The sequence below is a fragment of the Daphnia pulex genome, chromosome 7 (assembly GCF_021134715.1).
Source record: "Daphnia pulex isolate KAP4 chromosome 7, ASM2113471v1".
Classification (NCBI taxonomy): Eukaryota; Metazoa; Arthropoda; class Branchiopoda; order Diplostraca; family Daphniidae; genus Daphnia; species Daphnia pulex.
In genome coordinates this window covers 9,232,060-9,255,215 of record NC_060023.1, presented here as the reverse complement: position 1 = coordinate 9,255,215, position 23,156 = coordinate 9,232,060, and the positions used below count along the sequence as shown (strand labels likewise).

Here is a 23,156-nt window from a genome sequence, read left to right as displayed (position 1 = left end):
CGTTAAAGTTGTTTAAAAGAAGTTACAAAAGCATTTTATTAGCAGTTGTCAATGTTGCATTGTGTTATTACAACAAAATTCCCAACTAATTTGAATTGGATTGACGGAGCTCAATGCCCACCACTGCACGAATTGGTTGTAAAATTTGTACCAGTCCGTCGTCAAACCGAAGCTGTTCCTGTTGGAATGGGAATTAACAAAATAATTGATAATTCTTAAAATTTACTAGGTTATTTATTCCATACCGGCGTCTCTTCGACTGGAAAGAAACGGAATTTCTGAACCAGACAACAGATGGCAATTTTCATTTCTTCCAATGCAAAGCGCATTCCTACGCAGTTTCGCGGTCCTACCCCAAATGCCATGAAGGCGTAGGGATTCCGATTGGCCTTATTTTCGGGACTCCACCTTTTCAAAAAATAGAAACAACCCGATGTAGAACGGTTCAAGCAATTCATTTTTGGCAGCGGTACTAACCTTTCGGGATCAAATTTTTCAGGATCGGGATAGTATTCCTCCATGTGATGTAAAGCAAAGGCCGGAACGGTGACCAATTGTCCTTTTTTAATTTTAATACGTCCATTGTCGTAAGAGTAATCCTTTGTGCACTGACGCTCAACTCTGCATCACAATACAGTTAAATTTATATTTTCAGCGACGGTATAAATTGAAATTGTTGAATTACCGGATAAGGGGCGGATAAAAGCGCAATACTTCTTGGATAACCATTTCCAAATAAGGCACGTTTTGGACCATTTCATGGCATACTTCATCCTTTTTTGGAAAATAAGCAGGTAAATTAAAAGCTTACAGTTTTCGGTTTTAAGGTAGAATTACATAGTCTTCCATTTTCACCATGATGCTTTCATACAGTTTTTCTTGAATGTCTGGATTTCTTGCCAGTTGAAAGCAAGTGTTAGTCAGGGTGGCAGCAGTTGTGTCGAATCCGGCCAGCATAAAGAGAGTCGACTAATGGAACGATATAGCCTAGTTAATTGGCCATAATCAAATGGACCAAGCGTATTGCGTTCACTCAAAATACCTGTCCCATAACAATTTCATCTATTTCTTCACGTGTCCAAATTGGAACCGGTTTTCCATCAACTTCCTTCGTGAACTCGGAAATAGCTTCGTCGGCCGCCTCTATAAAGTCGTGGAATTTCTAAATGAAAAATTGTGATGATTAATAATTTAGTTATTTACTATAGCAATTACACACGACGCATACCTCTTTAGATTGCGACCTTTCTTTGAGTATATTCTCCAAGAGTTTGAAAAAAAATTTTAATTCTTTTGTAACGAATATACTCTCAGCAAGGCTTCCCAGTGAAGTAAAGAAATTAGGGTACGCAACTGGTGAGAAAAATTATAGTTCACAAATAACAAATTACTTCTCTCTTAAAAATACACTTAATCACATAATCACAACAATACCAAAAATTACTTACATGGCAAAAAGACGATCGGGGATTTATTGGCTGGCGGATTCGTAACATACTGCGCATTTGTAATGAAAGGGTCGTCTTTATTCCCGAGTGTCTCAATATTCAACCCAAACGCACATCTTGCAATCACGTCCATGGTGAAAGCACTAAACGTTCTGAAGAATCAACAAAGTTTGAAAAGACAAATATTGTGATTTCAATTGAAACGAGTTTCCATAACGCAGTCCTACTCATAGGTCAAAGAAATGGCAGAAAAATCAAAAGAATTTGTTATTACATCTTGGCGTCAATTTTCCCATCATTTTCGGTGAAGTTCGTTACACGGTCACACAACTTATCAACACAATCCTTGATCAGTACGGACATCTATAATTTCAAATTTCAATGACTGATTAGGTAACCAATGTCTTAATCTGTGTGTTGTTTATATTATAAATACTCGTTTTATTTTCCCAGTTGTGAAGGCTGGGGTAACGGATGAGCGAATATCCTTCCACTCTTGTCCCTTCATAACTGTCAACCACTTGCGGATGACCTTGGTTTTCATTTCAAAAGACTGCAAAATTTGCAGACGATAGCATTAGAATTTCTAATTCAAATTAAGGATTAAAAGATATTTGTTGTCCTTACTCTGCGGTCGACAAAATGTTCGAAATCTTTAACATACATGGCCTTAATCATATCAGCATCTGTTATCCAAAGGTTCGGTATCAAACCGTCAAAATATCCAAAAACTTTGCCGTATTTCTTCACTAAGGCAACGTCAAGTTCAGGAATATTCTAGAGAAAACCACAAAGTAATGCATTTGTTTGCAATTGATATTAGTAACTTAGCCAACATTTTTCCAGATGCCCCACATGTTGCCGAAAAAGGGAATTGGCTTGGGACCAGGGATTCCTTGGTCGGAAAAGTAGTTGTGAGTTGAAGTGGCATATCTGTTTGATTATAAAATTAAAATGTTGTGAATAAAATGATCCTAATACTCACTAATCACTTCATTTACGTACCTGTAAAAAAGATAGAGAAAAGAGACGACAGTAACTACCCATGTGACGGGCGAAGAGAAAATATCCAAAAGGTCCATTCACGGACGAATGTTTCACGAGACTGAAAGTGAAAGGATGTAAACAAAGCGATCCCTTCCTTTTTGCCTCGCTCAAGGTCGCGCGATGAATTAACAAATGTGTTCAAATCGAATATTCCAGGATGGGCTGACTAATTCCTACACTTTTTTAGGGGGGATTTAAACGTTCCACATTATAAACAACAAAGATAAGATAAGTGTTTGAAGATGAGTGTTTAAGATAATGTTTGAATCGCTATCTAGAATTTTTGAGGCAAGATGAGATTTCAAAGTTTTAAATGTGTTATGAATTTTTTATTTCTTAATAGAAATGTAGACTTTTTAGGGTGGCGATGATTATTTTCTACACAACTTTTATTAGTGAAATGAACTAAGCGAAAACGTTTCTTCAAAAAGGATTTAAATACGCACTTGTGTAAGCAGATCTTATTGAGTCCCATACATTACCGAAGAAAGGGATTGGCTTGGGACCAGGGATTCCTTTGATCGGAAAAGTGATTGTGAGTTGAGGTGGCATACGTATCTGTAAAATTATGAAATGCAAACGATATTTAGAAATTAGTGCAGTTCATTATTCGATATGGTCATACACGTAAAAAATAATAAAATATACAAAAGACAAATGACTGTTCGAACTCGTTGTAATATGAAGAGACAATATTTAACATTCCCGAACGAATGTCTCACGGGACTGGATGTAACAATTCGGTAACAAACGAACTTCTTTCCTTTGCAATGGGATCAATGAGATATTGCTTAGAACTCAAAGGAAAACGACAACTTGCTTTAAGCGAATTTCATGAAGCAATGGCACTTTCTTAGGCTGGTAGAAATCATTTGCAATGGCACTTCTGGTAGAAATCAAAATGAAAGTGAGGGAAGCGTTGGTTTTACGGGAGTTTTACTTGGTACGCTGCAAGTCTAATTTTAGAATTCTTATTATTAACCACTGACCAAAGAGGAATACTTTTCACTTTTCAGTCATATCGGATATCCCCATTTGAGAACTGCTCACTAGGATAGATGGACTTTTCTGTTTTTCTTGCACCAAAAGATTAGAAAACACGTGGGCGGACTATGATAGCAAGCATCGGCGTAGGTTTGTTGGTTTTTAAACTTAAGAAAACATCTCTAACTTTAAACGAAATTTTTACGAATGGTGTTACAACAAAAATCTTGAAATTAGCTTGAGTTGGTACTCATCTCATGTCTACTACTGCGTAAATCGACTGTTAACTTTTCCTCCTTAGTAAATTAGTGAGAATAAGCAGAACGAAGAGATCATATCCAAATGGTCTACTTACGGACCGAAATTCCCCGCCGAGTGGACATGTTGCTGATTCAGAATTGAACACTTTATGGAATCTGGTTAAAGAAACTGTATTGTGGCCGACAGCAGCACGTGTACTCTTCACTCGTGTGCTCTTGTTCTCGAACTACTTCTACTTTCCATTTCGCAAAAATGTGCGGGAATCGACAAAGACAAAAACGAAGAGGGAGGGGGAGAAGGCGCTGTTGTCAGACAATTGCTCAACAGAGTTATTTATTTATTTACTTTTTAGATATTAACATAGATAAAGAAGACGTGGTCTTTATAAAAATGGTCTTTATATCTGTGATATTAATTTGAAGACAAACATTTTCAACCGGACATTGAAATATCCTTTTTCATTTTTAAACTAATTTGATTGACGGAGTTCAATGCCCACCGTCGCACCGATCGGCTGCATGACCTGATTAAGTCCGTAGTCAAATTGGAGCCTCTCCTGTTGGTTTAGAAATAAGGAATTGATTGAGTAATCATTATTGATTAACAAAATAGGGAAATGAACTGCGTACCGGTGTCTCTGCAATTGGAAAAAAGCGAAATTTCTGAACCAAAGAACAAAGAGCCAATTTCAATTCTTCCATAACAAAGCGCATTCCAATGCAATTGCGTGGACCAGTGCCGAATGCCATGTAAGAGTAAGGATTACGTTTAGCTTTGTTTTCAGGAGTCCACCTGGAAAAAAAAAATATAATAGCAAATTAACTAATAAATCCAAGTAATCTTTAAGATGTTTTCGGTACCGTTCAGGATCGAATTTTTCTGGATCGGGATAGTATTCTTCCGAATGATGGAGAACATAAGTGGGAATGGTAATAACTTGTCCTTTTTTTATTTTGATGCGGCCGTTGTCATAGGAGTAATCTTTCGTACACACTCGCTCAAGACTAATTAAAAAAGCCAAAGTTGGATTCAGAATTGTTCTATCAAAGCGGCTGCAAAATTTTTATTACCGGACAACGGGTGGATAAAAGCGCAATACTTCTTGAATAACCATTTCCAGATAGGGAACGTCTTGGACCATTTCATAGGAAACTTCATCCTTTTCACGAAAGAACTCAATTGAATTAAAAGCTTGTAGTTTCAGGGTTTTAAAATCTAATTACATAATCTTGCATTTTCGCAGCGATGCTTTCGTACAGTTTTTCTTGAACATCCGGATTTATGGCAAGTTGGAAACAGATACTAGTCAAAGTTGTGGCCGTTGTGTCAAATGCCGCCAGCATGAAGAATGTCGACTAAATATTAATCATATTGTTGTAATGAGAAATTTTTTTCAAAAATTTTTTCAAATATTTATACCTGTCCCATTATGATCTCATGTATAGCCTCGCGAGTCCACATGGGCACCGTTTTTCCATCGACTTCTTTCGTGTATTCTGAAATTGCTTCGTCAGCCAATTCAATAAAGTCGTTGAATTTCTATTCGTCGCAATAATTTTTCGTCAATGTAAAAAACAAGCCTGTTTGGTTGCCTTAAATAATTTACCTGTTTGGACTCCAAGCGATCCTTCAGTACGTTTTCTAATAATTTGAAAAAGAATTTCATTTCTTTGGTGACAATAACTAAACGCTCGGTTAGCAATCCAAACAAAGAAAACATGCCGGGGTACATATCTGTAAGGAAAGGATGTAACAATAAATTCAAATACTTCAGAATTATATCAATTTTACATCAATCATCCACTATTAAGGAAGGTTCCTGTTATGACTTACATGGAAGGAGAATAACCGGTGTCTTATTAGCTGCTGGACTGAAAATGTTGTGAGCATTTTTAGTGAAAGGATCGTTTTTCTCCCCGAGAGTGTCAATTTTTAAACCGAAAGCACATCTTGCAATCACGTCCATGGTGAAGGCACCAAACACCCTACCAAATAAAGCAAATGAGTTTAAAAAAAAAAACAGATCTAAAATAAAACTATAGGTGATGGTTTTACATCTTGGCGTTAAGTTTTCCATCTTTCTCGATGACAGTCGTAACACGATCGCACAAACTGGCAACACAATCTTTGATCAAGACGGACATCTAATTAAAAACAAAGCGACAGTCTCTGATGAGTTGGTGTTTCCCTGGTGATTTTCCCTACCAAAATGAAATTACCCGCTTGATTTTTCCCGTAGTAAAGGCTGGGGTAACGGACGAGCGAACGTCCTTCCACTCTTGCCCCTTCAGTAGAACCAACCACTTGCGCATGACTTTCGATTTTATATCGGGAGACTGAAAATAAAAAATTCCTAATAATAACCAAATAGCCAATGCTGTCAAATTCATTTTTTCTTTTACTCTGCGATCGACAAAGTGGTCGAAATCTTTGACGTACATGGCTTTTATCAGGTCGACATCTGCGACCCAAAGGTTTGGTATCGGGCCATCGAAATAACCGAAAACTTTTCCGTATTTTTTCGCTAATGCCAAGTCGTGATAAGGAAGGATCTATATAGCAATAATTATTTGATTTTAAAAAATATTTGAGCACGTCCGTAGTTTGATTTATCTTACCGCTTTCCAAACGCCCCACATATTACCGAAGATGGGAATCGGTTTGGGGCCAGGGATTCCTTGGTCGGAAAAGTAATTAAAAGTGGACGTGGTATGTCTGTTTAAATACAAATTAACAATAAGAAAAAGATTTATAAAGAGTATCCTCTTCTTTCTTTTTTTACCTGTAAAGATAGTATAGAAAATAGGAGATCACTACCACCCAGGTAACGGGCGATGAGAGAATTCCCGATGCGTCCATGTTTGCCTTGTTGCTATGCGGGACTGAACGAGTGATATGCAAATGATACTTAATAAAACCTTTATTGAAAAAAAAAGTTGTAAAACCGGGAGTGGAGTCTAGAGTACGTTCAGTGGGAAGACCGAGTCGCTGAAGTCTGTCATGCGCTGACGAATATTACGTAGTAACCATGTGACAGTGACAAGATTATTTCTATGTCGATCGCTGCTATCAAACAAACAAACATTCAAATATTTTACAGTTTAGTACAAAGATAAAACTTGAGCACTTGTGCTAGTTATTTCCAAGGTTATTTCTACTATAGACGTAGATTCAGAATGTAAAAAATTAAAGCCCCTCAAAGGTAGAGCTAGAACGTAGATTAATTTTGCTACTCGTTGCGTCTCATGGTCAACGAAAGTTTTCATTCCGCATTTCTAACTATTGCTGCCACATTACCATCGTATCAAATTTCCAGACAGGATATATAGTTAGACAATATATAGATTGTAAGTTATAGAACAAGGCAAAGATAAATTGATAGGCTATTAAGATGTAGACTCAAGTCCGAAAAGTGTTCGCAATAAGATAATCGCATGTATATTGTTTCTTTTTTCATCTCTGAAACAACAAGACTAAATCTAATTCTAACTAATTCTGATTTGATTGACGGAATTCAATGCCCACAATCGCATGGATCGGCTGTAGAACTTGTGTAAGTCCATCGTCAAACTGGAGCCCCTCCTGTTGATTTAAAGATAACGAAAAGATTGAAAAATGATTGACTGATTAATGCGATAAGGAAATGAACTGTACCGGTGTCTCTTCGACTGGGAAAAAGCGGAATTTCTGAACCAAAGAACAAAGGGCCATTTTCAATTCTTCCATGGCGAAACGCATTCCGACGCAGTTTCTCGGACCAGTGCCGAATGCCATGTAAGAGTAAGGATTACGCTTAGCTTTGTTTTCCGGAGTCCACCTGGAAAAAAATACATAGCAAGTTAGCTTATAAATCCAAGTAATCTTTAAGATGTTTTCGGTACCGTTCAGGATCGAATTTTTCTGGATCGGGGTAGTATTCCTCTGAATGATGCAGAGCATAAGTGGGAACGGTAATGACTTGACCTTTTTTAATTTTTATGCGGCCGTTGTCATAGGAGTAATCCTTCGTACATTGTCGCTCAATACTAATTTAAAGCCAACGTTGGAATCAGAATTGTCCTATCAAAGCGGCTGCAATATTGTAATTACCGGATAAGGGGCGGATAATAGCGCAACACTTCTTGAATAACCATTTCCAAATAGGGAACGTCTTGGACCATTTCGTGTGAAACTTCATCCTTTTTACGAGTAGCCAAATTAATAAAAAGATAAAATTTTTGGAGGCTGTAGTAGACTTACATAGTTTTCCATTTTCGCAGCGATGCTTTCGTATAGTTTCTCTTGAACATCCGGATTTCTGGCTAGCTGGAAGCAGGTACTAGTCAAAGTTGTGGCTGTTGTGTCGAATCCAGCAAGCATGAAGAGTGTCGACTAAATATCATTCGCAATTTGTAATGGGAAAATTTCTTACATAAATAACTTAAAGTATTTACCTGTCCCATTATGATCTCGTCTATAATCTCACGAGTCCACATGGGCACCGTTTTGCCATCGACTACTTTCGTGAATTCTGAAATCGCTTCGTCAGCCACTTCAATAAAGTCGTTAAATTTCTATTCGTCGCAATAATTTTTCGTCAGTCAAAAACAAGCCTGATTGGTTGCCTTAATAATTTACCTCATTCGACTCCAAGCGATCCTTCAGTACATTTTCTAATAATTTGAAAAAGAATTTCATTTCTTTGGTGACAATTAAACGCTCGGTGAAATATCCAAACTTGGAAAACAAGTCTGGGTACATAACTATGGGAGAAAATGTAACAGTTAATTATCTATTATTAGCGGATTAATTATCTACTAGTAATGATCTACTATTAAGGGATACTGCTGTTAAGACTTACATGGTAGAAGAATAAGTGGTGTCTTGTTAGTTGGTGGATTGAAGACGAACTGAGCATTTGTAATGAAAGGATCGTCTTTCATGCCAAGAGTGTCGATTTTTAAACCGAAAGCACATCTTGCAATTACGTCCATGGTGAAAGCACTAAACGTCCTGTCAAATCAATCAACGTAGTTTGAAACAGGTATAATAAAAGGTTAAGCGATAGGTGATGTTATTACAGCTTGGCGTCAATTTTTCCATCTTTCTCGGTGAAAGTCGTGACACGATCGCACAAATTGGCAACGCAATCTTTGATCAAAACAGACATCTATAATAATAAAAAAAAAAGCGACAGCCGTTGATTAATTTCTTCCCCTGTTTTTTTCCCCTTTAAATATTGAATTACTCGCTTGATTTTTCCGGTGGTAAAGGCAGGTGTAACGGACGAGCGAATGTCCTTCCACTCTTGACCTCTCATTAGACTCAACCATTTGCGCATGACTTTCGTTTTTATCTCGAAAGACTGAAAAGAAACAATTCATAATTAACTACATGGCTAATTGTGTAAAACGCATTTTTCCTTACTCTGCGATCGACAAAATGGTCGAAGTCTTTGACGTACATCGCCTTTATCACATCGGCATCTGTGATCCAAAGGTTTGGAATCGGGCCATCGAAATAACCAAAAACCTTTCCGTATTTTTTCACTAATGCCAAGTCGTACGCAGGAAGGTTCTAAATTAAAACAATTATTTAATTTTTAAAATGTTGAGAACCTAGATTGATTTATCTCACCGCTTTCCAAACGCCCCACATATTACCGAAGATGGGAATCGGTTTGGGACCAGGGATTCCTTGGTCGGAAAAGTAGTTAAATGTGGACGTGGCATATCTATTTAATTAAAAAAGATTTACCAATAAGAAAGAGATTTTAAAGAGTCTTCTTCTTTTTTTCTACCTGTAAATAATGTATAGAGAAGAGGAGATCGCTAACACCCAGGTAGCGGGCGATGAGAGAAATCCCGATGCGTCCATTTTGGACTAGTTGCTGTGCAGGACTGAACGTATGATGCAAATCATACTTACTTTTATGAAAAAAAGTTGTAAACCTGGAGAGTCGAGTGCTATTTGAGTTAGAGGACAGCTTATTGCGTCATGTGCTGACGAATATATTACAGTGACGAAGCAATAAAATTATTTTCTCTGCTGTCGGACGTTGGTACAAAACCAAAAACAAAACAATTAAATAAATCTGAGTCTCAAGTACAAAGATAAAACTTGCACTGGAGTTATTTGTATTAGAGACGCAGATTCCGATAAGATAACCCTGAAGGTAGCCCTACGGCTCCTAAATGGTAGCCTAATAACTTGCAATATTAAAGATAATTAACAATAGGTTACACTTTGCTGCAATTTGAAAGTAGAGCATTGTGTGAGTGGTAGCAAATATTAAATGCCTAAGCTCCAATTCTGAATTTAAAAATGAAACCGTTTGAATTTTGAGACAAAACGGGACGGATTTTCTCCCTGTCCCACAACTCTGGCGTTAGCAGACGATGTCAAAACAGGAATGACAGTTTGTAAACAACTAAACATGAATCGAACAATAACATCTTGTTTTTTGGCTATTCTATTTAATTTAAATAATACTCAATTGGCTCATGGAGAATTTACAGTAGAAGATTTCAACAGTGCGTACTCAGAATTTCAGGTGACTGGAGACGGTTTTCATCGGTAAGATGTTCAACAGTTACACCACAGAGCGTTAACAGAATAACAGAATTGTATACTTTATTTTTAGGGAAATGCGAATGTCCTCCTCGTTTCTTCCTTCCTCTCTTCTAGGCTGTAGTGTACTTATAAAATGGAGGATTCCTTCTGGAATCTATGTAGACCCATATCAACTTCAAGCTTCGGTAATGAACAAGACAGTTCGCTTCTCCAGCCATGTCAACATTGAACAAATGGCACATCATGCAGAACCTTTAACATTACACAGCTTGCCCCACCTTCAATGTGGGAGCAGTTGCAGCTTCTCCCAATCAATCCAGTTTCATCTGCGTTATCATCTCCCTAGCAGCATAAATGATTATACAGCAGCATCTCTATCCTCACCTTCTACCTATTTCTCTTGTGACTGTGCTTCAATAGATTTGACAGCTGTGCATAAATGTGTGTGGCAGTCATTACCTGAACATGTTCAAATTCAACAAGTTTTAGTCCCAATTGGTTCGCTGTCTCATTCACCACTAGTGACAATTGTTACAATAGCAATTTCATTCATTGGAATTGCTTCTGTTGCTTGGTCTTCAGCAGTAGAGTGAACATGAATGTTGCAATTGAATTTGTTTTATAAATAATGTACAGTACTCGGATCAATACAAAAAGATTTTGTGTATTGCGGCAGATGTAACAGCAATTTATATGGGCATAAATACCGCTTTCCACACTTTGTTTTTCATGTCAGTCTAGTGAGGGGGGGGGGGGAAATGTACGTTGCAAGAGTCTTGAAATTTTGAAGACACAAAAGAAATTTAGGGTGCAAGGTAAGAAAAGCGGAACAAGCAAGCCAAAAAAAAAGAGTTCCGAGATAGTTTCACACGTAACACACAAACACACACGAGGCGATTTGAAAAGAGATATGGGTGACGATGACGCAACTTCAGTTGGACATGGACGAGCGCAACAATTTGAGTCGGGGCACAAAAAACGATTCGAGGGATGTGGCGCAACGGTAGAAGTTGGACCCTTTGGGATTGTAATAGCGACAGTTTTCAAAGATCTTGGTGATGTCGCCGATAAACTCCACCAGTCGTTGGTAGCGTCTCTCTATAATCTTGGTCTCAACCATCTGCAAGTCCATGGGATCCTTAATGACTTGATAGTAGTCGGGGACATCCTTGACATCGACTGGCTCACGGAACGGCCAGGAGCTCTTGTGGGTCTGCAACTGCCGTAGAAGCTTGCGTAGTTCCTCGTAATCGCGAGTGCCAAGGGTCTTCGTGTTGGCGTAGTTGAAGGCTCCCTGCGGCTCACAGTTGGGGCACTTGTACTCGTCGATCGACTCCGATTCCGTTTGCAGAACGCCGACGCAGCGACCATGCAACCAATCTCCACAACGATCGCAGCCGATGTAGAACTGCGAGTCATCGTACGGCTGTCGGCAAAGGCAGAACAGTTCACGAGGCGCCACCGTTTTTCCCGTTTTACAACCATTACACACAAATTCCGTCATCGTTTGCGACATGGCCTCCGTGATGCCGACACAGTCTCCGTGAAACCAATTCGTACACAAGTCACAACCGACGTAGAACTTGGAATTGTCGTACGGTTTGCGACAGATACAGTAAAGTTCTATCTTGTCGCCAGCGCTGCATCCACTTTCCGACAAAGTTCGTTTGGACTTCCTCTTGGATGTCGGTGGCATTGACGCGGGTGATGCATCATAGTCCTCTTCATCTTGCGAAGTGCCAGGTTCGGGCTCATTCAAAGTCTTTTGAGGACTCAACGGTGATGATAACTTGCGTTTCCTCTGATTCCGTCGAGGTGTGGCTTTGGGTTGAACAACGGGCAATTCTTGCAACTTTGGCTCCTTTTTCTTAACGACGACCGCTTGATTTTCCGAGACTGCGACAGGAGCTTGTCGAACTGGCGAAGGCAACTGTAGCGCTGAGATCTCCTTCGTGATGGCAGATCGCAATTCTTTTTCCAACGAGGCACGTTTGCGCAGAATTTCCTTCTTTAGCGACTCGGAACTTCTATTCAACAGGCCCTGCAGACGGGCACAGGTCGACTGGTGGCGTTTCTCCTTGGCTCGTTGAGCGGCCTTCATTGCACGTTCCTTGTTCTTTTGCTCGCGCAAATCAGCAGCTGCATCGTTAGCCGGTGTCGCCCCGCTGACAATCTTGGAGGAGACTGGCGTGCTGGGGGCCTCAATTACCCGAGCAATCTTGCGAGCCGGTGGTCTGATCGTTTTACTATCTGTTCCAGTTGCGGGGGTCATCGCAGTTGAGGTATCGACGTCATCAATCCAAGACGCACCGGACGTCGTCCGTTTCCTATTGGAGGCGGCAAAATAGGTAGGAGTCTCCACCTCGGCGTCATCCCTTTTCGCTTTCTCCTGCTCACGCAAGCGCGTCAACACTTTCTGCTCAAGGTCCGGATGAAGATTTCCTCCCTTCAATGAATTGCGGAGCGCTTGTACGACATAGTCGGGAGTAACAGTATACGGTTCATCCACTTTGTTTTGATTTGCCGTGACAGTCGCAGCGCCAGTCGTGGTTGCCGGCGTTGTGGGGGTGGCGACAGCAGCAGCTACAGCGGGTGTCGAAACAACGGCAGCGGGCGTCGTAGACGTTTCGCTATAAATGAATAACAAGAAAAAATGTTAAAAACTGATATTTAGTCAAATGAAATTATTATTATTCTTACGTAGAAGTCGGAGCGACGGTAGTGGTAACAGCAGCCGTTGTAGAAACTGTAGCAACGGTTGCGCCAGCCACTGATGTCCGAACAGCAAATGTGATGGGTTTGTTGTTGCCTCCTGGCTGATTGGTACGAGCCATCATCTGTCCCTTGAGCTGTTCTTGAATGGCAGCTAGTTGTTGGGGAGTAAGGGAACCACCTTGCAGATTCTGAACAATTATCTTCTGACCTTGAGCCGTCTGTATCACTTGCATCATGGGTTTAGCTGGCTGCTGTTGGCCGGCCACGACTACGGTTGGTGTATCGCCCGTTTTGACCACGGATGCTGAACCAGCGGAAGCGGGAGTTGCGGCTGGTCGGATAATAACCTGTTGACCGTTGACTGAACTTAGCTGAAGTTTTCCAGACGCTAGGTGCTGAGCCAGCATTGCAGTGTTGGTACCAGCCGGCAGAACAATTTGACTCGTTGTTTTCTGACCAGCGATGGTTACAGCTTTTTGAACAACAACAGTTTTGGTTCCTGTTCCGTCGCTGGCTGCAGCAGGTTGGACTTGGGTCTGTGCTTGAGCTGGCGCTGGTTGGGCGGTTATCATAGGTTGAGCAGGTGAAACGATCGTAAAGCGGCCATCGCTTAGTTTCAGAAGTTGCTGGCCTGGTTTCAAGCCACGAATTTCAATCTTGCCGTCGGGACCGCGAGAGATTTGCAATTTATTAACGGTAGGTGTAGCAGCCGCGACGCCAGGACTAGGAGCAATTAGCACAGGCTGGGCAGATCCTGAAGGTGAAGCCACCGTCGTCTTAACAACTTGAGATGTTTTACCATCTTTGGTGATGAGAATGCGCCGGCCCATAGGACTTCCAGTGGCCCCAGAGGGCGTAGACAGCAACTTGTTTCCAGGCAACATAACTTTGTTTCCGGCGGGAAGAGTTAGACGGACAACACCAGTTGGCGTTCCAGGAGTGGTGCTCTTCAGTTGATGGGCAGTACGTTGGGCGCGCAACTGCTGTTCGGCCTGAGCTTTGAGTTCCTCCATAGTCATAGGTTTACCTCCAGGTCCCATAGTCTGTGGTGTGCTCTTGAGTCGAGTAAGGTGAGGTGTAGAGGTGGTCGTACTAGCTGCAGCTGCCATCGCAGCGGCTTTTTCGATACGCTCGTGGTACTGCTTAATGACCCAAAGTTCCAAGCGATCTTCATCCACCCATTCCTCGGTGACAATGGGTTGCGACAATTTGGGCGCTTCCACCATCTTGCGCTTACGCAATCCGGAACGAGATGGAGTGACTTCTCTGACCGTTTTGGGGACATCGAGTGGAATAACCACACGCCGTTGAAAGTACTGTGTGCGTTCAAGAAACCGCCCGATGTGACGATGCTTCAAGATATCGGTGGTGGTAATCTCCGTGTCGGTGGTCGTTTGGTTTTTACCGTCCATGCCCATGTTGCCAGCTTTGGTCACCATTTCTTCCCAACGGAGACACGCCCAGAGGATTCGAACTTGCAAAGCGAACGTGCTCAAAGACTGGAGGCCGTTTGTGCGGAAAAACCAGACATTCTTGAACAACGGCCTGGCCGATGGGTAGATCCAAGCCGGAGAGTTATTCTTTGGGCCGTGGTGGAAGCCTTGAACGTATCCTTGACCGTGACGTCGGGCTAGATGCTTCAATTCGTGATCGGGCAGGACGAAGATGGTCCGTTTGTTGCTCTTTGTCATATATTTGGACATCATCGGGTATTTCACAGGCGCCTTTTTCTTTTTAGATCGAATTTCGTCATCAGCACGCTTTAGTGGTAGAGGACCCTGCGTCGATTCGTTCGAGTAAATCCGTCTTTTAACTAGTGCAGCTTTTTGCTTCGCTTCTTCTTCTTTCTCTTGCAGGATTGCAGCTTCTAGAGGTTTGATGGCCCGGCAAGTGGGAGAGTAGCAACTATCACCACCACACTTGTAAGAATAGCAGCGTGCGAAAGTGAGCCGGTGCTTTCGTAGTTGTTCCAGTCGTGCTTCCATTTCTGCCATGGTCAATTTGCGATTCGTGACGTTGACTTCCTCTTTTTTTAGTGGCAGCGGGGCCTTTTCGGTTTTGAGAAGATTTTTCTCTTCGGCCGTCTTCAATTTGAGGCGCCAATCGAGCAACGAATCTAACTTGGCTTTCTTGGCGATTTTAGGATAAACACGACGGTTGGTATCGTTCATAGCAGCGCAAACATCAACAACTTCCATCGCTGGATCAGAAGATGGGATTTCATAAATTTCGACGCCAGATGCCGGATCACACTGAATGTAGCGAGATTCCGAGCCTTCTTCTATTAATGATACAATTCATTAAAATTCATCAAAAGAATCGAAGCAACATCAAAATTACCTTGAGTACAAGTGATGATTCGCCAGGGTCCAGCTCTTAATCCGCATTTCCTGGCATCAAGACGTCGTAAAAGGCGAGTTGCGGACAACCACAGCCAACCCCATTGACCGTGAAGACGAAACTCTTCACCTTTGTGCTTCCAGATCTGTCGAAAACAATGTGAAACCAATTAGATATGGATTCAAATAGAAATAAAAATAGTTTCTATTACCTGGTGCTTGAGGCCTTTGGTGTAATGGACGGTGTGTAGTCGATGCATCTCTTCTTCCAGTTCTTTATCCTTCTTCTCCTTCTTGTCCACCTTCTTCCGCTCTTCACGTTCAAGGGCCGTCTGTCGTTGAAGTCGAATGTGGCCAAGTGACTCGTGCCAGACGGAAGAGAAAACAACTGGGCGGATGCACGCAACCAGGATTGAGAGGACACGACCGAGGTCTGTTGGCGAGACGCTTTGATTGACAGCTTGGATCCAAGACTTTCGCATACTCCCAGCCCAGTTAGGATGCATGAAAATAGCAGGCAATTGAGAGTGCAGTTGGAGCAAGGTGGAACGAACAGTTTGCTGCATGATAGTGCGGTTGCCAAATGTACTGCCCAACCACTTAAACTCGCCGCAACCCGTAATGGAGAACTTGTGCGACAAGTAACGCTTGCGGTCTCTCTCCTCTGCTGCCTGGTTTTTGTTGAGCGCGAGGGGATTGCTCGTGTACTGGTTGACGTACGTCTTGTGCCGTCCTTCCATGCCCAATTTAAAGATGACGTCGGAGGGTAAAGGAGATTGAGATTTTGATTTGGTAGGGGTGCCACTTCTTTCCTCCTTAATAGTGACTCCGCCAGAACCGTTGGTTGTTAAATTTCGCCGTTTCATGTCGACATAGGTGCGTGCCACAATGGTGCCGGTTTTGGAGCGCGTAGAGTAAGTTCCGTTGGCTGTTGGTGTACCGGTAGTAGGCGTTTCTTCAGGCTCTACTTTAGGTTCAGATTCCACATGCAATTGTTGCATGAAATCGTCATCCACTTCCACACCGCATTCTTCCACAACCTCCTCAGTTTCTATTTTTTCCTTCTCTGTTTTGATTGCATCGACAGAGAGGTTCTCATCAGCCTCGTCATCTTCTTCTTTTTCAACTTTGACGACCGTCTGAGAGGCCTCCCTTGCAACTTCTTCGTCAAGTTCGAGATATGATTTGTTGTTGCCTAAAATGTATAACAAATGATTAGCGTCTTTTATGAATAAAATTAGGTAGATTAAAATATTATTCACCTTTATTCTCGTTTGTCAGCTGTATCGTGAGAGCCATCTGCCTCAATATTTCCGGCCTTAGATTGTATAGTTCTTGACAAAGAGCCTTTTCAAAATCTGTCTTGTCCAAAGCTGCAAGCAACTGTTCAAACTGATGGGGACTGGAGTAGTACCAAGTTTTACGGTCCTCCACGGCAATAGTTTCTTCATCTCCGTCAATTTCTTCCCGGCTGCCAGTTTCTTCGACAAAGATCCGTCTGGCAATAAACCAGTATTTGCGTCCGTGTCGGTCGTAGCCCAAAGATTCCTAAAAGAGAATACATGAATTAAAAAGGAATTCATCCGCCAGCATTGGGTTTCAGGATAATTACTTGTCGGCAGAGAAAACCGGATCGTTCAACATCACTTATACAATCAGTTACTCCTTTGCATAGTTGGGCCGTGCATATAGGACACTGCCAATCCTCGTTTGGAACGTGCTCCAGTGGTGGGTCGAGACAGTGGAGGTGATAGACGGCTGGACATGTCTCACAGCAGAGCAAATCTCCAACTTTGTGGCAAACTCGACAATGGTCATTATATTTGATGTTTCCTATAGATGAAAGATGAATTAGTATGTTTAAAACCATAAAAATGATTTAAAAAATGTTACCCTCGCTAAGGAACTCTTGTCGGACAGCCGTATTGCAGAGAAAATGGTCAGTAAGAAACTTGAGGAGGTTCAGACGGACGTCGCAGGTAGTAAAAGGATATTCGCAGGATTCAAGTAAAGAGAGTGCAGGTGCAAAGGTCGGGTCACTCTGCATGTATATCCGCATGACTTCTGGCCACGTCAGCGTGTCGGCAAAGTTTAACACAGAATTTGTGCTGTCTTTCTGGTCCAGTGGTCCAAACCAAGTTTGTTGTACGTCTTCCTCTCGAAGCATGGACTTTAAGAGTTGAACATGGACTTCCGCCAAAAGAGTTGTCATTTCTTCCGATTGAAGAGCGGCCATGAAATCCTCGAGTCGAAAAGGAGAGAGCCTCACCTACGCAGAGAGATTGATTAGCCAGGGAAAATTATTCATAATAAAAACCAAACCAACCTCACTGCTAAACTTGCGTAGGACTTCGTAAATCGCGCAAGCAGGTAGCACTTGGTGTGTAGGCAAGAGAAGGTCTTCAGAAGATTTGGGTAGAGTCAACACTGGTAAATCTTGATCGGACTGGAGCCAAATAGGGAGTGGAGTGGGTATAGACTTTATACTGGATTCAACAATTTTTCGCATTGAGGAACTTTGATTAGAAATGGAGATATCTGAGGCATTATCATCCAGTTCATCACTCTCTGGCTCGCTAATTGGTATGTCCACGTCACTCTCAACATCCAACTCTGCATCTTCTCCTTGGCTCGGAGGCCCATCAGAATCACTACCAGAGTCAAAGTCTGAGCCATAATGATAATCATTACCCCTGGTAATGACCAACGAAGGCCTAGGCACATATGCTTTGCCACCTCTGTTGCCTCTTGTACCCGCTTTCCTTCCACGTTTCTTGAATGGAGTTACTGATATATGTTTTTTGGCACTGTATTGTTGTGTGAAACTCCCCACACTGCCTCCCGGTGAACTAGCTCTAGACCCAGTTGGACCATTGTCATTAGCCACTCCATCACGAGACAAAAACCATTTAGGCTTCTCGATAACGTTCGATCGGGAATTTAGGAAGTGTGGTGTTGTATAAGATGATTTAGGCGGCCTCCCGCGTCTCCTACCGCCTCTCGACGACATTATCGACTGTGGGATACACTTTTAACAAAGGATTAATGACCAGCTGAAACACTGGAGTAGGCCGGCAGTAGTATGCTTGTTTATAAACAAGGTTGACAGGGCGCCAAAACTTCCCACGGTGTCCACTACCACCTAGTAGTAGTGTTGTACGCGGAAGGCTTAACGGCCATCTTGATCACGTGACTTTTCAGATATTGCCTGCTGAATATTCACGAAAATAGTTTTCACACTCACAACGACAGTTAATATTGTGCCAAACACTCTAAAACAAAACGTTGAACAATTGAACGGTTGAAATACGTTGACTTGAAAGTGTTTTAGGCCCCGGTGACGCCACAAAAAAATTTCAGAGTTTTTTGCTCTGAGATGCTACGAGAGAGAAATAGGCGGGAGGGAATGAAAGGGGGCCTTAAGCCATAACTAACTCTAGCGGGATTGGTCGAAAACTGAAACCAATCACTAAAAGTCTTTCATAGCAACCAAAATTCAAATTTTTGTTTTTCAAAAGTGAATTTTGTCAATCAATGTCGATTTTAACTAATTTTTTGTCTGTTTTGTATGTTTCAAGAGGTTAAAGAAGAGTTTTTTAAGAATTAATTAGAACTGAGAAAGTGAGAATGATTCGACGATAACTTTGGAAATCGATTGCTTATCGATGATCTTTAGAGAATATTCAAACTTTCCATAAAAATGATGTTGCACTCTCAAAAATTCTTATTAGATGTAACATTTTTTCTTGTATTTTGTTATGCTAATTTAGTATCACCACGCTTAGTAAGAGTTTGTTAGTAGTTTGTCTAATCACGGCCAGGCGTCGCTGTTCAAATAGCAGACGACTTTGGTTATCTAAAAAAAATTATAAAAATCATGGCCTACTATAGTCACGGCCCATCATCGTACGCTTCTGTGTGGGACCAATTTTAGGTTCCCTGCCCCTTCCCTGTTGCCATAGTACATAGCCAGAGGGTCGTAAGTATCGGTTTTTGTTCCACATTTCCGCAGATTCTTTCCACCCTTTGGGATTTTTTGGCTTAAGTCGCCATGCCTGTGTGTCTGGCTTGCATCCAGGCATGGTCAGAGTCGATTAAATGCAATTGAAGGACAGTCTAGTGGGTATAGCGGAGGATTCCCACATTAGAGGTGTTAGGTTCAAATCTATGCAAGTCATAATCAATTTTTCATAATTTTTCCTTGTTTTTTCTATATTTTTAAAGCGAATTAGATGGAATGCCTAGATTGTGTAAAAAATGCGAGTTTTTTCACATTTTTTAAAACAAAATCTGAATTTGTTTTCTTTGGCAAGGACTTAGAAAAAAAAGCAAATTCAGATTTTGTTGAAAATAATGTGAAAAAACTCGCATTTTTTCACAATCTAGGCATTCCATCTAATTCGCTTTAAAAATAAAGAAAAAACAAGGAAAAATTATGAAAAATTGATTATGACTTGCATAGATTTGATCCTAATACCACTCTAGTGGGAATCTACCGCTTTAACCACTAGACTGTCAATCGCATACTTTTAGTCGACTCTGACCATAGCACTATGCAAGCCAGACACAGAATCTGCGGAAATGTGGAACAAAAACCGATACTTACGACCCTCTGGCTATGTACTATGGCAACAGGGAAGGGGCAGGGAACCCAAAATTGGTCCCACACAGAAGCGTACGATGATGGGCCGTGACTATAGTAGGCCATGATAAAAATAGACCACATTTCTAAGGCTCGAAGCTATTCAATCGCAGTCTTCTCATTTCCTCCTTTAAATTTTAAATAGAATATACGTAGGTAGGATGTACAAGCTGCAACCTTTATTTAAGTCGGTAGTGGAGACTCCGCATCCGAGTTGTGTCTATAAAATGAAAAAAATCAGTGACCATTTTAATCACAATATTGCTGCCAATAATGACGGGACTGGGGAAAACACTCAGAATGACGCAACTTCCAACAACGTAAAAAAATTCAAAAATAACAAGTTCGTTTTGTCATCTTTCTTTATATTTTTGTAATTACAGTGCGAGGTGGAAGAGCTGGAAAAACGTTGGACAGAGATCACTTCCAGACTTCAGAGACTTCAATCTGAACTTGCTGCAATTAAAACTGGTTCAGCGTCTGAATTGTCTTCCTTCGTAGATGCTGGGGTAAGAATTTTTGTTTCATTCCTGCCATTATTACATTTACTAGGAAAAATTGATTATTGTGGTGCAGCCGGCTCCACCATTGACTATCAAGACACTGGCAGTCCAGCAGGATTTGCTGGTTCTTCGTATTTCTTCCCTCATGACTTCACTCTTTGAGCTCAAGTCGAGATTGGCGCTGATGGATGACCCTCAGGTTTTTCATTGAAATCTGCTTTTGACTGTTTTGAGGCAATTGCCTTAATTTATTCCCTCCACTAGAGTATATCCAGTACCACTGTTCTGCAACTGCAGCAAAGGTCCTTGCTGGAGCGTATCAGAGAACTCAATGATGAGATTCAAAGCATCAGTTATGCACTGAACAATAATAACAATAATGGCAAGGTGCCCATTACTCCGCAGCTCCCGTGCTGTACTGAGAAGACAGATATTGTAGGATCAGGGGTAAAAAAAAATCGAGTTTAGAATCCGAATGTTTTTTAAACGAATTTGAGACAAAATTGCATCTCTTTTTTTAACTCCATCTCAATTATTCCAGTCAGACTAACAGCGTGAGATTATCCTGGTCCCACATAAATAACCGTTTGATGTAAGCATGGATTAATAATATAAGTCCTGATCCTTTTTATCAGGTTTTTTAGTTGTCTTGTTTTTGCCTGTGCGCCGTTTTCAGTTTGTATATTAGCATGTCTAACAGCAGCTAACCCAATAACGTTTTAATAACATCAGCCAATTAATTATCTTTTCAAGGTTCGAAACTTCCAAGATTTGGTGATCCAAGCTAGCCCATCTAATCCTCCGCATTCACTGCCGCTGTTGAAGCAACGAATGGAAATGCTCGGCATGTCCGTCTACGCCAGGACGCACGTCCATTCGACGGTTGCTGGACACAAACTACTGGATGATACTCTTAAATCTTTCGTATACTCTGATTCACGTGTTGAACGATCCAAAGCTCACGTAGCGATAACTCTAATCTGGATTAAAGGTATGTCTTCATTGTTGTCCTTATCAATGCTCGTTGTCTAATATAATTTGACTATTACAAATCTAGATGATGGCGAAGAGCCTTCCCTTATGGTGTCACCCTCATCTCAGGGTGTAGCCATTAAAGGAGAAGCCAATATTGCCCGATATTTGGCTAGACTGTTGCCTGGGTTATTGGATTACGAAAGCCAACCGTTGAAGGCTGCTCAAATCGACCACTATCTCGACCTGACGGAATGCTCTGCGCCCCTGGGAGCACGAGGATTGAAACGAGATCGGGCGGCTGCGTTGCAATTACTGGAAAGAACTCTCTCCACCAATAAATCTCTCGAAGGCAGCCAAGTCGGAGTAGTAGACTTTGTAGTCTATTCAGCGTTGGTGAACTCTTGCACGGAGAAGGAGATTGGCACGCATATCCGCTCCTGGATGGACCGTTGCCGATCCACCGTCAAAAAGGCGGTAAATTGAATAACAGAAAAAACAAATTTACTTCTTCCGGGAATTGATGATTGTGATATGTATTCGCACACGCGTCATGTTATGGATGTTGTTGTTGTACGTCAACAGAACGCTACCACGTCGCCATCAGACAGCAAGCGCAGTAATTTGGAGAAATATCTACTGGAACTTGGCATCGCTTTTCGGACCGTCGAGCATCCGGCCGTCTTTACCGTGGCAGCTATGATGGAACATATTTCGCATTTAGTCGGCTTTCACGCCAAGAATCTTTTGGTGAAGGACAAGAAAACGAGCAAATTGTACCTCATCACCGCTCGTCACGACGCCACCGTCCAACTTGGCCAAATTTCCAAAGTTATTGGCGCCAAAGAGCTCCGATTCGCTGACGCCGAGACGCTCGAAGCGAGTCTAGGCGTGCAGCAAGGATCGGTGACGCCTTTCGCCTTGTTGAACGACGCCCAGGAGCATCGAGTCACTTTTGTTTTGGACGGCCAACTTTGGAGCGAAAAGAACAGCGACGGTCAAGATTCTTATTTGAACTTTCACCCAATGACCAACGAGGCCACGACTAGCATCACCGTCGCCGGATTCAAAGTATTTCTCAAGGCAACCGGACACGAGCCAGTCATCATTCAACTCTGAATATACGCCACTCCTCTTTTGCTGTTATGTGCAAAAATGTATTGATGCCGCCGCGACGCTCTCGTGTGTCGTAGGACACAACACCAAACTGTGCAGTAATGAATACACCCAGCATCACCTCCCGGAATTGACCTCATTCTCTTGCCCACTTCTTATAGTTTTACCTGATTGGTTTCACCAGGTAACACAAATTTAAAAAATTTCTTCGTAGTTAGTTTACACTGCCATCCATCAGTTTTCTAAATCTTTGTTCAATTTTTCACGCCGTCCAAATCACGCGCGCGCGAGTTTTGAATGAAAAATCTCATTTAAGCTAATTTTAGGTGGGCTTCTCTCTCTCTTCTCACGAAGGCCGTCCGTGTCTCTTTTTTAATGTATACTTTTTAAGAGATCAGGGCCATTGACACCGTTGGCTGCCATCTTTCTTCTTCTTCTTTTTCCCCGAAAAATCGCCCAGTGAGTAGGTCAGTCAGGCGCATGCAGGCGGGATTCTCGGTTAGGTTTCTCTCCTTTTGGGCTTTACATAACACACTACTTCGTATAGAGCTGCACGCAAACACCCGAAAGAAAAAAC

At 41.7% G+C, this 23,156-nt stretch overlaps 6 protein-coding genes across 12 annotated transcripts; 2 read left to right on the top strand and 4 right to left on the bottom strand.

Annotated features, from left to right (window-relative positions):
• Positions 1-11: 11 nt before the first annotated feature.
• On the bottom strand, positions 12-3,963 carry LOC124198037 (cytochrome P450 3A14-like). 5 transcript variants are annotated; one of them, XM_046593673.1, is made up of 15 exons: positions 3,835-3,963; positions 2,942-3,053; positions 2,454-2,668; positions 2,285-2,381; positions 2,076-2,225; positions 1,885-2,001; positions 1,723-1,811; positions 1,449-1,600; positions 1,229-1,353; positions 1,043-1,162; positions 838-969; positions 686-774; positions 478-621; positions 246-408; positions 12-178 (listed from the first exon to the last, which is right to left on the bottom strand). In XM_046593673.1, the coding sequence occupies exons 3-15, from the start codon at positions 2,528-2,530 to the stop codon at positions 86-88; spliced, it is 1,548 nt and encodes a 515-aa protein (XP_046449629.1). In that variant the 5' UTR covers positions 2,531-2,668; positions 2,942-3,053; positions 3,835-3,963; the 3' UTR covers positions 12-85. The 5 variants fall into 5 exon arrangements, with proteins under 5 accessions (XP_046449629.1, XP_046449631.1, XP_046449630.1 ...); XM_046593675.1 differs by having other exon boundaries at positions 2,978-3,053; XM_046593674.1 differs by having other exon boundaries at positions 2,454-2,673; positions 3,839-3,963.
• A 156-nt stretch (positions 3,964-4,119) lies between these two features.
• On the bottom strand, positions 4,120-6,748 carry LOC124198038 (cytochrome P450 3A14-like). The gene is made up of 13 exons (XM_046593678.1): positions 6,523-6,748; positions 6,359-6,455; positions 6,143-6,292; positions 5,960-6,076; positions 5,796-5,884; positions 5,574-5,725; positions 5,347-5,474; positions 5,160-5,279; positions 4,964-5,095; positions 4,811-4,899; positions 4,601-4,744; positions 4,370-4,532; positions 4,120-4,296 (listed from the first exon to the last, which is right to left on the bottom strand). Exons 1-13 carry the CDS (start codon positions 6,597-6,599, stop codon positions 4,210-4,212), a joined length of 1,545 nt encoding a protein of 514 aa, XP_046449634.1. The 5' UTR covers positions 6,600-6,748; the 3' UTR covers positions 4,120-4,209.
• A 407-nt stretch (positions 6,749-7,155) lies between these two features.
• Positions 7,156-9,731, bottom strand: LOC124198034 (cytochrome P450 3A14-like). The gene is made up of 13 exons (XM_046593666.1): positions 9,520-9,731; positions 9,357-9,453; positions 9,147-9,296; positions 8,968-9,084; positions 8,801-8,889; positions 8,581-8,732; positions 8,358-8,482; positions 8,174-8,293; positions 7,980-8,111; positions 7,830-7,918; positions 7,622-7,765; positions 7,395-7,557; positions 7,156-7,322 (listed from the first exon to the last, which is right to left on the bottom strand). The coding sequence occupies exons 1-13, from the start codon at positions 9,594-9,596 to the stop codon at positions 7,230-7,232; spliced, it is 1,548 nt and encodes a 515-aa protein (XP_046449622.1). The 5' UTR covers positions 9,597-9,731; the 3' UTR covers positions 7,156-7,229.
• A 243-nt stretch (positions 9,732-9,974) lies between these two features.
• LOC124198045 (phosphatidylinositol-glycan biosynthesis class X protein-like) lies at positions 9,975-10,961 on the top strand. Its single transcript, XM_046593686.1, has 2 exons — positions 9,975-10,295; positions 10,363-10,961. The coding sequence occupies exons 1-2, from the start codon at positions 10,132-10,134 to the stop codon at positions 10,883-10,885; spliced, it is 687 nt and encodes a 228-aa protein (XP_046449642.1). The 5' UTR covers positions 9,975-10,131; the 3' UTR covers positions 10,886-10,961.
• On the bottom strand, positions 10,941-18,786 carry LOC124198033 (nucleosome-remodeling factor subunit NURF301-like). 2 transcript variants are annotated; one of them, XM_046593665.1, is made up of 8 exons: positions 17,673-18,786; positions 17,240-17,615; positions 16,959-17,179; positions 16,609-16,894; positions 15,559-16,541; positions 15,348-15,492; positions 12,993-15,285; positions 10,941-12,922 (listed from the first exon to the last, which is right to left on the bottom strand). In XM_046593665.1, the coding sequence occupies exons 1-8, from the start codon at positions 18,354-18,356 to the stop codon at positions 11,224-11,226; spliced, it is 6,687 nt and encodes a 2,228-aa protein (XP_046449621.1). In that variant the 5' UTR covers positions 18,357-18,786; the 3' UTR covers positions 10,941-11,223. The 2 variants fall into 2 exon arrangements, with proteins under 2 accessions (XP_046449621.1, XP_046449620.1); XM_046593664.1 differs by having other exon boundaries at positions 12,993-15,288; positions 17,673-18,785.
• Positions 18,787-19,204: 418 nt separating this feature from the next.
• LOC124198028 (probable aminoacyl tRNA synthase complex-interacting multifunctional protein 2) lies at positions 19,205-22,709 on the top strand. 2 transcript variants are annotated; one of them, XM_046593656.1, is made up of 8 exons: positions 19,205-19,220; positions 20,062-20,308; positions 20,372-20,497; positions 20,565-20,690; positions 20,756-20,938; positions 21,245-21,482; positions 21,549-21,940; positions 22,049-22,709. In XM_046593656.1, exons 2-8 carry the CDS (start codon positions 20,150-20,152, stop codon positions 22,580-22,582), a joined length of 1,758 nt encoding a protein of 585 aa, XP_046449612.1. In that variant the 5' UTR covers positions 19,205-19,220; positions 20,062-20,149; the 3' UTR covers positions 22,583-22,709. The 2 variants fall into 2 exon arrangements, with proteins under 2 accessions (XP_046449612.1, XP_046449613.1); XM_046593657.1 differs by lacking the exons at positions 19,205-19,220; positions 20,565-20,690; positions 20,756-20,938 and having other exon boundaries at positions 20,056-20,308.
• The last annotated feature ends 447 nt before the right edge of the window (positions 22,710-23,156 follow it).

Coding starts and splice junctions, on each gene's coding strand:
- LOC124198038 (XM_046593678.1), bottom strand. CDS start 6,599: ATGGACGCATCGGGAATTCTCTCATCGCCCGTTACCTGGGTGGTAGTG. Junction 6,293..6,358: donor TGTGGGGCGTTTGGAAAGCG/GTAAGATAAATC, acceptor ATTGCTATATAG/ATCCTTCCTTATCACGACTT. Junction 6,077..6,142: donor ACCACTTTGTCGATCGCAGA/GTAAAAGAAAAA, acceptor TTTTATTTTCAG/TCTCCCGATATAAAATCGAA.
- LOC124198033 (XM_046593664.1), bottom strand. CDS start 18,356: ATGTCGTCGAGAGGCGGTAGGAGACGCGGGAGGCCGCCTAAATCATCT. Junction 17,180..17,239: donor ACAAGAGTTCCTTAGCGAGG/GTAACATTTTTT, acceptor TTTCATCTATAG/GAAACATCAAATATAATGAC. Junction 16,895..16,958: donor CCGGTTTTCTCTGCCGACAA/GTAATTATCCTG, acceptor ATTCTCTTTTAG/GAATCTTTGGGCTACGACCG.
- LOC124198037 (XM_046593673.1), bottom strand. CDS start 2,530: ATGGACCTTTTGGATATTTTCTCTTCGCCCGTCACATGGGTAGTTACT. Junction 2,002..2,075: donor AACATTTTGTCGACCGCAGA/GTAAGGACAACA, acceptor CAAATTTTGCAG/TCTTTTGAAATGAAAACCAA. Junction 970..1,042: donor ATGAAATTGTTATGGGACAG/GTATTTTGAGTG, acceptor TCGTTCCATTAG/TCGACTCTCTTTATGCTGGC.
- LOC124198034 (XM_046593666.1), bottom strand. CDS start 9,596: ATGGACGCATCGGGATTTCTCTCATCGCCCGCTACCTGGGTGTTAGCG. Junction 8,733..8,800: donor GGAAAAATTGACGCCAAGCT/GTAATAACATCA, acceptor TTGATTTGACAG/GACGTTTAGTGCTTTCACCA. Junction 8,483..8,580: donor ACCACTTATTCTTCTACCAT/GTAAGTCTTAAC, acceptor TTTCTCCCATAG/TTATGTACCCAGACTTGTTT.
- LOC124198045 (XM_046593686.1), top strand. CDS start 10,132: ATGACAGTTTGTAAACAACTAAACATGAATCGAACAATAACATCTTGT. Junction 10,296..10,362: donor ACTGGAGACGGTTTTCATCG/GTAAGATGTTCA, acceptor CTTTATTTTTAG/GGAAATGCGAATGTCCTCCT.
- LOC124198028 (XM_046593656.1), top strand. CDS start 20,150: ATGTACAAGCTGCAACCTTTATTTAAGTCGGTAGTGGAGACTCCGCAT. Junction 20,691..20,755: donor CGCTGATGGATGACCCTCAG/GTTTTTCATTGA, acceptor TCCCTCCACTAG/AGTATATCCAGTACCACTGT. Junction 21,483..21,548: donor AACTCTAATCTGGATTAAAG/GTATGTCTTCAT, acceptor TTACAAATCTAG/ATGATGGCGAAGAGCCTTCC.